At 27.8% G+C, this 9,748-nt stretch overlaps 1 protein-coding gene across 1 annotated transcript; it reads left to right on the top strand.

The window, feature by feature from the left end:
- The first annotated feature begins 1,822 nt into the window (after positions 1-1,822).
- On the top strand, positions 1,823-6,402 carry LOC108193903 (nuclear ribonuclease Z). Its single transcript, XM_017360752.2, has 8 exons — positions 1,823-2,179; positions 2,502-2,664; positions 2,781-2,851; positions 2,967-3,062; positions 5,245-5,358; positions 5,550-5,618; positions 5,704-5,778; positions 6,124-6,402. The coding sequence occupies exons 1-8, from the start codon at positions 1,958-1,960 to the stop codon at positions 6,196-6,198; spliced, it is 885 nt and encodes a 294-aa protein (XP_017216241.1). The 5' UTR covers positions 1,823-1,957; the 3' UTR covers positions 6,199-6,402.
- Positions 6,403-9,748: the final 3,346 nt, after the last annotated feature.

Raw genomic sequence — 9,748 nt, forward strand, 5'->3', positions numbered from 1 at the left:
TTCATAAAATAATTTTGTCAAAGTAAACTTAACTTAGTTGCTATTTTTTCTAATTAGTTATGTTTTTTTATATTTAATCGATTTTCTCTAGACAAAAGAAATCTTTCTATTTTTTTATTTTTTCTGAAATATTTTCAGATAGAGTTTAATTTGTTATTCCAAATATTTAAATATTATTTAACTATAACTTCATAAGAAAATATTAGTACATGCATGATTTAAAAAGAATAAATTTATTGACATTAGTTCAAGTATATAAATTTTTATATTTAATAAAAATAAAAATAAAAGTGTAAAATAAAATTACGAAAGGCAATTGAACTACACTAATTGTTTTCATCATACATTTTTTTTGTTATTGTCTAAAGAGAAATTATTAAAATAAATATATTTCAAAATAGAATATTAGAAATAAGTTTTAAAAATTAATTATTTTTTTTATAAGATCTGGTTGCTCGTAAATGAAGTATATTTTTTTTAAAAAAAAATATTTTCTAGCATAAATATTAATAAAAAAATTTGGTGAGATTTAGAAAATATTTTATTAAATGAACACACATACGCAACTTTCGGTGTCTTATCTTGAGAAATGGTTCTAGATGTCACGACGAGGAGAGTCTTTCAAACGTTACTTTATGTAATATTACACTGTATTGAGTTTATACGTGCTATCCATTTTCTCTAACTATGATATTTAAGACATTATTTACTCAAATTATATATGTTCGGACCAACATCTCTATCTTTTATCATCATGAAAGAATAAGAATATGAAAAATAGCATAAGTCACCAAAAATAATAAAATAACATAATAATATATATTATTTTAGTTATTGAAGCATGTCATAATTAAAAGATATTTTTTGATATTATTATAACATTTGATTTGGAAGAATAATAATTTTTGTAAATTTATTTAATCTGATATCACTTGAAAATAAAATAATGGAAGAGTTAAAATATAAAACATAGTAGCTCATATAATCAAATAAGAAGCAGTTGTAATTGTTAATTTTTTTAAAAAAATCCGATCGGACGTATAAATTAGTGCAATCGACCTCAATTTAAGTAATCATGAGAATTATGTATAATAAATGCTGTGATTTAAGTCCTCATTTAATTCATTCAAAGGAGTTGAAGATAAATTCAGCAAACTGCACAAAGTAAAAGCCCTTTAATTTTTTTTTTAAGTATGTAGTCGGCTTCTTAGTTGAAGATCAAAAGTCAAACATTGATGGCATTGTTGGGAAAAAAAGCTAAATTCAAAATTTTTAATTTATTTTCTGTAAATAATTTGTATTTATATACTTCTGATAAATAAATACTACTACATTTGTCATTTATATTTATTATTTTATAAAATTAAGTACTTGTTTTGATAAATAAAATAACCAGATATTTTGGTTTTAAAAAATAAAAACTTGTTTTTTAAAAATAACATAAGTTAAAGGAAAAACTAACTTTATCTAGAACACAAAAAAAAAAGACGTTACGATGTAGCGTTAATAAATAAAATTTGAGATAATTTTTCAGAATCCAGTGTTTAGGTCCTGCTCTCGAGTTTTTTTAGGGGGAGAAAGTAAGTGAATGCAAGTGAAAATAAATGTGTTTTCACTTTCATCCTGTTTTTGGAGTGAAACTTTTAGAGTGAAAATATGCTATATTTGTATCCGATATTAATTCTTTTAAAAAACTCGACAGCATAAGAGTGATCTCTTTCACGTGTTTTCTTTCCTATTTATAACTCGGAGCAGGACGTTTCCGTAATTATAACTTGAGAACCGGGCATATTAAGATAAAGTGATAATAAGTAACAACGCACTCTCTTTTTAGGGTCAAAGGACTTGAATGTAAATTCCGCAAGTCGCTGGAGAGAGTAAAAATGAAGTATTGAAGTGTATGAGCTCCTTCCAAGAGCCCTAACAGATGGCTTAGTGCTGGAGTGAAATTCGAGACATGGAGAAGAATGAAGAGAAGAGTATAGAGAAAGAAGAAAACACAAGCAGAAAACAAAAGATGAATATACAAGGGTACCCAATTGAGGGTTTATCAATTGCAGGCCACGAGACTTGTGTCATTTTCCCTAGTCTTAGCTTAGCATTCGACATTGGCAAGTGCCCTCAGCGTGCTGTTTCTCAAGATTATCTCTTCATCTCTCATGCCCATATGGATCATATTGTATCTCTCTCTCTCTCTCCCTCCCTCCCCCCATTTCTCTCTCCCCCCTCCCCCTAATTTTCTTGCCACTGAATTTTCAAATTACATAGAGTTTCAATATTCAATATGTTAGCATAATTAGTGATATGTGTCTTTGTTTTCTTAAACCTAATTTATTACTCAGCATTCTTTTTCACTACATTGTTATTGATTCTACTGTTAATGCATTTCTAGAACAGAAACATTTTGAATTATGCAAGTGTCTTATGAATAATAAGTAGACTACTTCCTATTGCACCTACTGGATGTACAAGTACTGCTCGTGACATAACAACTGTGGCAGGGTGGTTTGCCTATGTATGTTGCAACTCGAGGATTATACAGAATGAAGCCCCCAACAATTATTGTACCCAAAGTAATAAAAGAAAATGTTGAAAAGCTATTTGATGTACACAGATCGATGGATCAGTCAGAGCTCAAGCATACTCTTATAGGCTTGGATATTGGTAATGTTTTCATCTACAATTCTATACATGTCATTGATCTGAATCTTTGAGGTTCTGCAAAGTTACGGACTTGAGACCACTCTCTTACCTCAATATTGTACCTTCTACATCTGCAGGAGAAGAATTTTGTTTAAGAAAGGACTTGAAAGTCAAAGCATTCAAGACTTATCATGGCATTCCAAGCCAGGTTTTCATCTTGATTTACATTTTATTCATCTACTTCTATTTATGAAAATAAAACTAACTAATAGGACTCTCTGAGTATTTAAAGAATTAATTAGCTTTGCATGTAAAATGTGCAGGGTTATATAGTCTATGCTGTAAAACAGAAACTTAAGCAGGAATATTTAGGGCTCCCTGGAAATGAGATAAAAAAATTGAAGAATTCAGGTGTGAAGGTAAGTCTCTATTGTCCTGTCAATGTCTGTGATGTGTAAGCAAAATTCTCGCAAGTTCCATTTTGTTCTTAATGCAATGTATAGGTGGAAGTGATATAGGTATGAGAATCATCATCAAAAACTCACACGGTAATAGTTTGTTTCTCCAAGCCTTGGTACTTGAATGTTTGATCTAGTTGTAGTACTGGAGTATCTTGTAGCTACTATTGTCTCGGTAGCTCGGCCACATGTATTAATTAATTTGATAGTACTAATGGCCTGTTTGGTAACATGGATTTCATTTGAAATCCTGGATTTGATCAATTAACCTGTTTGGGAATTTGTATTTGGATTTCATTTGAAATCCTTGCATTCAAATACTATACTATACTATTAAAACCGAAACATTAAAAGTTTGGTCGGTCGGTACGTGGGCTTTTATACGGACTTTTATAATTAACGGGCTTCAAACAAAATTAATGGGCTAAGTTTGGTCGGTCGGTACGCGGGCTTTTATACGGGCTTCAAACAAAATTAGTGTGCTTCAAACAAAATATAAACAAATCAAAACATAAAACAAATATACGATCAAAACATAAACCAAATATAAGATCTGTTTGACTGTACCAAAACTAAAGTCAAACCTTAAAAAATATTATATTATTAAAACCGAAACATTAAAAATTTGGTCAGTCGGAACACGGGCTTTTATACGGACTTTTATAATTAGCGGGCTTCAAACAAAATTAGTGGATTTCAAACAAAATATAAACAAATCAAAATATAAAAAAAAAAATATAAGATCAAAACATAAAACAAATATAAGACATATTTGACTTACCAAAAACTAAAGTCAAACCTTAAAAAATATATATGCATCTATATTTACTATATTATTAAGCAAAAACATTGAAAGTTTGGTCAGTCGGTACTTGAGCCAAAATACGGGCCTATCTATATACCAATTATTTTTTTAAACTAAAATATGTCATCTTTTTTTATATTTTCTAACTAAAAAAACTCCATTATTTAAAATAACATCGAAAAATATAGTAATTACCTTTTTAACTAAAACACATTATCTTTTTTATATATTTTCACTAAAAAACGGATCCTCTACAAGTAACACGGACTAATATATATAAAAATATAATATTATTATATATAATTATTAATAAATAACTTGTGATATTTTTCAACCAAACCACATTAACATTATTTTTAAAAACTCTAATGGACTCACTTTAAAAGTAATATTATAAATCTATAATATACTATTATACTGTTAAATCTGAAACATGAAAAGTTCAGTTAGTCGGTCGGTCAGTCGAGTTCGGTGAGCCCGTTGGTATTCCACCCATGAACCTCTTTAATTTATAACATGTTATAATATATTTTTTATTATCTATTAAACCAAAACATTAAAAATTAGAGTATAATGGGTCGGTATTTGGTTTTACGAGTCTTTTTTAACTTATAATATGTTCCATACTATATTATTAATTATCAATAACGAAATATTAGAAGATTGATTGGTTGATTTATACATGATTTTATAGATCTTCTTAAATTATAAGATGAAAAAAATATATTTTAACATTCTCAGTAAAATATATATGTTCAACCTAATTTTTTATTAGCCGTTTGACGGAATTAACTATTAAGAATTTATCAGCTGTTAAATAAAAAATTTATATAATAATAGTATTCTATCATAATTTTATCCTCACAATAATATTAATTTAAGTTAAAAAATATACAATAAGATAGCAAATATTATAACCGCCCGTGCATTGCACGGGTTATAAGCTAGTATTAGTATAAGCCTGAGAATTTGAAATGACAATTCAAATCCTGTCATTTGAAATCCATTATTTGAAATGAAATGCAAGTTTCAAAATGCCCTCTAATAGTAATTTATATATACTATCTATATACAATTAACATACACATTTTCATTAAATAGTTTTCATAAATTTTTCCTGTAAATGCATGTTTTCTTTTCACTTTTTGTGTTTAATTACTTAACACGTGTATTTTGAATAAAAAAAATATGTTAAATTTTACATTTAAAAAAAAAAGAGTTCGCCGGAGTTCTCTGTTGAACCCAAATTATATATATGTTCGGTGGTATTTGGTATAATTATCTTGGCTATTACTTCAGTATGCAGCTTCTAATGGTTTTAGGATTGTATTTTGCCAGATCACCTACACTATTACAACGCCTGAAATTGCTTTTACCGGTGACACTATGTCAGACTTCATCTTAGATAGCACTAACAGTGATGTTTTGAAAGCAAAGATTCTCGTTATGGAGGTACAACTTGGAGCTGTTAGCTTTTTTTCTCTTTGTACATTGGCTATACATGTGATGGTCATGAGATGTTTTATATATAGAAACTGCATAGTATTATGTTCTAGCTGGATATCTTTCTTCCTCGAAACACTTATTACATTATATCTTCAGTACTTTCCTCACTAGTTCCTTGATTCTTGTTATTCATGCAGGCAACTTATGTCGATAGTTTAGTGACAGTAGAGCATGCCAGAGATTTTGGCCATGTTCATTTGTCTGAGGTTGAATTTTGTCCTTATTATTATACGTGAAACTCAAGCTACAACTTTATTCTTACATATATTTTTTCTGATAACCTTCTACCAGATAATTAACTATGCCAATAGATTTGAGAACGAAGCAATTCTTCTGATTCACTTTTCTGCTCGCTATGAATTAAAGGTAAGTGTTATATTTGTTGGCTTGGTGCTATTACCAGTTCCAGTCCACAATGTTTAAAATACATGTTAATAGAAGAGTTTTACTATATGAAGGAAATGATAAACACATGTTTGAGATAGGAGGAACGGAAAAGAAATGTTTATAATCAAGATCGTATGATGCGATAACATCGCCGGCAGTAATAGAGCTTTCTTTATTCTATTTTGTTTCTGCAGCATGTTAGGCATGAAACTTGGTCTACCTTTCCTGGAGTGCTAAGTTGAACCTTGTGTTCATTTTATAAATAAGATCACTTTTCGTAAATAGACTTATAGTATTACATGTTATGTGATGGTACTTGATCAGGCTATCAAAGATGCTGTCTCTGCGCTGCTTCCTCCTTTGGCTGGCCGAGTCTTTGCCCTCACTGAAGGATTCTGAATTACTGACTGAAAGCAGGGTTGTTGATTTATCTGCCGTGTACATTTTAATCATGTCTATGTTTTAAAAAGTTGTATAGTATCATTTATTGTGGGTACTTGGTGTATTGGACTATAGCAATACAAAATTTTAACTCTAAAGCTCATAGTAGCAAGGGTGTGCTCGAAAGTTTTAAAGCAAATATCAATTTTGGTTCTCTTGCTATATCTGTGATTTTATAGACTGGCAAAATTTGTCAAGCATGTTTTTTGACATTGGATGGTTTGCCTGAACTCTATGCACTATATAAATAAATTGCATTCCAAGTGTATTTGTTTTTTCGTAAATTATATAGCATTGCAGTGCAATAATTTACTCTGACAGAAAGTGAATAGGCCATCTGAGGTAAGAGCTTCTGGGGAGTTGCTTGTACAAAAAACCACTTTTGGGCTTTGTATTACTCTAGCTCTTTCAAGTGTCAGCTGCCAAGTTTAACAAGATTTTAAAGTCTGTTCATCCCGTAAAACAGAATGGACTTGACTCAAAAGAGCAATGCCAAAGATCCCAAAATATTTACTAAAAGACAACTGGAGCATTTTTGTTTTGGGGAAGATTGAATCAATCACAAATTGACAACTCAATGTTTGTAACAAATTTAGAATTTCTTTTTGAAAACTCTAACATTTCTTGCCTAAAATAAGGGGTGATGTATATGAGGGGGTCCATTATATTTATATGAAGATTGAATCAATCAGAAGACAATTTTTGAATTTCTTTTTTGGAAACTCTAATATTTCTCGTCTAAAATATATGCAAAACTTGAGAACACCACCGATGAGACATGTTTAAAACAATACAGGTCGGGACTTGGGATTTGGAAGGATGCCACACAAAACAGCTCATGCAATTTGCATGGAGGACAAACTAAACAACCAACCTAAAAAGGGTACCCAAACCAGTTTTAAAAAACACATTTGTTATAGGTACAAAATGAGTGTTCAATAGATAATATGAACGAAAATGACATAATTACAAGGAACAATGTTAGATTGGTTACTAGAGGTCATTCTTAAGGGGAAGAAAGATTATTTTGGTAAGACTCTTACTTTAGTTGCAAGATCGGAAGCAATCACGATTTTTTTAGTCTATACAACCCCATAAAGTGTGTGGCCCGGGATGGGGCGGTACTTCTGATATTTTGGCTTGGGACGCATTTGATTTTGAAATTTTTTAGATGTTCAATACTATTGGATGAGTTACTTTTTATTGACATTGGAAGCATATCACATTGTGATATGGCAGGATAACGTTCCGCAGTTTAACAATATTCGACTTTACTTTTAATTTTGGTTGAATAAAAAAATGAAGTTTTTTATATAGTTTATAATAAAAGAATAGAGTTTTTTGTGACTTCATCATTAAATTGTAAAATAATTTGGTGAATGAAGAATTATTTGTCAAAACATTTAACTTTAAACTAATAATATTTTAGAAGTCCACTAGCTAAAGTAATTAGACGTTGGGTACAGATTATATTTTGATAAGAAAAATGACTCTCATATTATAATAAATTGCAATAATAACTACAAATATATGACTTAGTTTATTTATAAAATTTATGTTTATTATAACATAAATATATTTCCAAAACAAAATAATTATAAACAGAAAAGATTATATATTAATAAGAGAATAAATTTGTAAATGATACAAAGAGAGTATTTATTATATGATCAATATAATTATCAAAATTATATAAAAGATATTTTGGAATATTAGTGAACTTGGTGAAAAAACAGGCTATTAGTCTAAATACAAAGATATTACAGGTTATATACACGAACAATCAATATATATATATAAAGGAGGATGCAGACGTCTCTAGAATTGTTCGATTCATTCTTCTAATTTTTCTTAAATTTCGGATAAAAAATATAATTATAATTCAAAAAATCAGGTTCAAGAATTTTAAAAGTAATACAATTCTTTTCTTATTGAATTCTAAAGGCGATACAATTCTTTTCCTTTTTATTTAGTATTTCTTATTAAATTTTAAAGATGATACAATTCTTTTCTTATTTAGTAATCCTAGAAGGAATAGGATTATATTTAAAAAATCAAGTTAAGGATTCCAAAAGTTAATACAACTCTTTTCTCTTTCGACTCTAAAGGTAATACAATTCTTTTCTTATTTATAAATCCTAAAAAGAGTAGGATTATATTTATTTAAACTAATGATCATAGATAAAATACAATTTATATTTAAGATTTGTAAGGTAATACGTACAATTTTTATTTTCGATTTAGTTTTATAATTTTTTTAAATTTCGTATGGAAAATAAAGGATTGTAAAGATAATAATCATTAAAAAACTAATAGCAAACAAATTAGAACAATAAAAGAATAATATTTTTTTAACTAATAAATAGGAATCATAAAATAAAAATAATTAACAAAAAAATAGGATATATAAAATAGGAATCATATATTGATTTTATAATAACGTAAATGATTCTTGATTAGTAGTGTGTTTGTCGGGAGGCGGCCTAAACTAATTTTTATCTAAATAATAATAATTTTTCTATTAGTATTATATTTCATGGGAAAGTGGCCAAAATAATTTTTTTATCTAAGTTATAATATATTTTCTTATTAAAACGGGACCACGGTTCAAAATAATTTTTATCCAATCATAATCTTTATTTTTATCATAATTAGAATAATTTTCATATTTATTTAAACTAACAATCATAGATAAAATACAATTTATATTTAAGATTTGTAAGGTAATACGTACAATTTTTATTTTCGATTTAGTCTTATAATTTTCTTAAATTTCGAATAAAAAATGAAGGATTGTGAAGATAATAATCATTAGAAAAAACTAATAGCAAAAAAATTGGAACCATAAAAGAATAATTATTTTTAACTAACAAATAGGAATCACAAAATAAAAATAATTAATAAAATAAAATAGGATATATAAAATAGGAATCATATATTGATTTTATGATAATGTAAATGATTCTTGATTAGTATTGTGTTTGACGAGCACGGGAGGCGGCCCAAACTAATTTTTGTCTAAATAATAATAATTTTTATATTAGTATTATGTTTGACGGGAAAATGGCTAAAATAATTGTTTATCTATGTTATAATATATTATTTGTTAAAACAGGACCACACTTCAAAATAATTTTTTTCCAATTAATATCTTTAATTTTATCATAATTAGAATAATTCTTATTAGTATTGTGTTTGACAAAAGAGCGACTCAAACTAATTTTGATCTAAATTATACTGCAATATTTAATTTTATCATAAAAATAAAAATTATGGATTAATATTGTCTTTGACGAGAAGGCGGTTCGAACTAATATTATTATTAGTATTGTGTTTGACAGGATGACCACTTAAAAAGAATTTTATACTAATTATAATATTTTTTTTATTAGTGATATATTTAACCGAAAGATGACTCAAAATAATTTTTATACTATTATAATATTAATTCTTATCAAAATTTATACAAAATTTATAAAGCCGCCAGCGAAGCGCGGCTTTATTCACT

The sequence above is a fragment of the Daucus carota genome, chromosome 7 (genome assembly GCF_001625215.2).
Source record: "Daucus carota subsp. sativus chromosome 7, DH1 v3.0, whole genome shotgun sequence".
Classification (NCBI taxonomy): Eukaryota; Viridiplantae; Streptophyta; class Magnoliopsida; order Apiales; family Apiaceae; genus Daucus; species Daucus carota.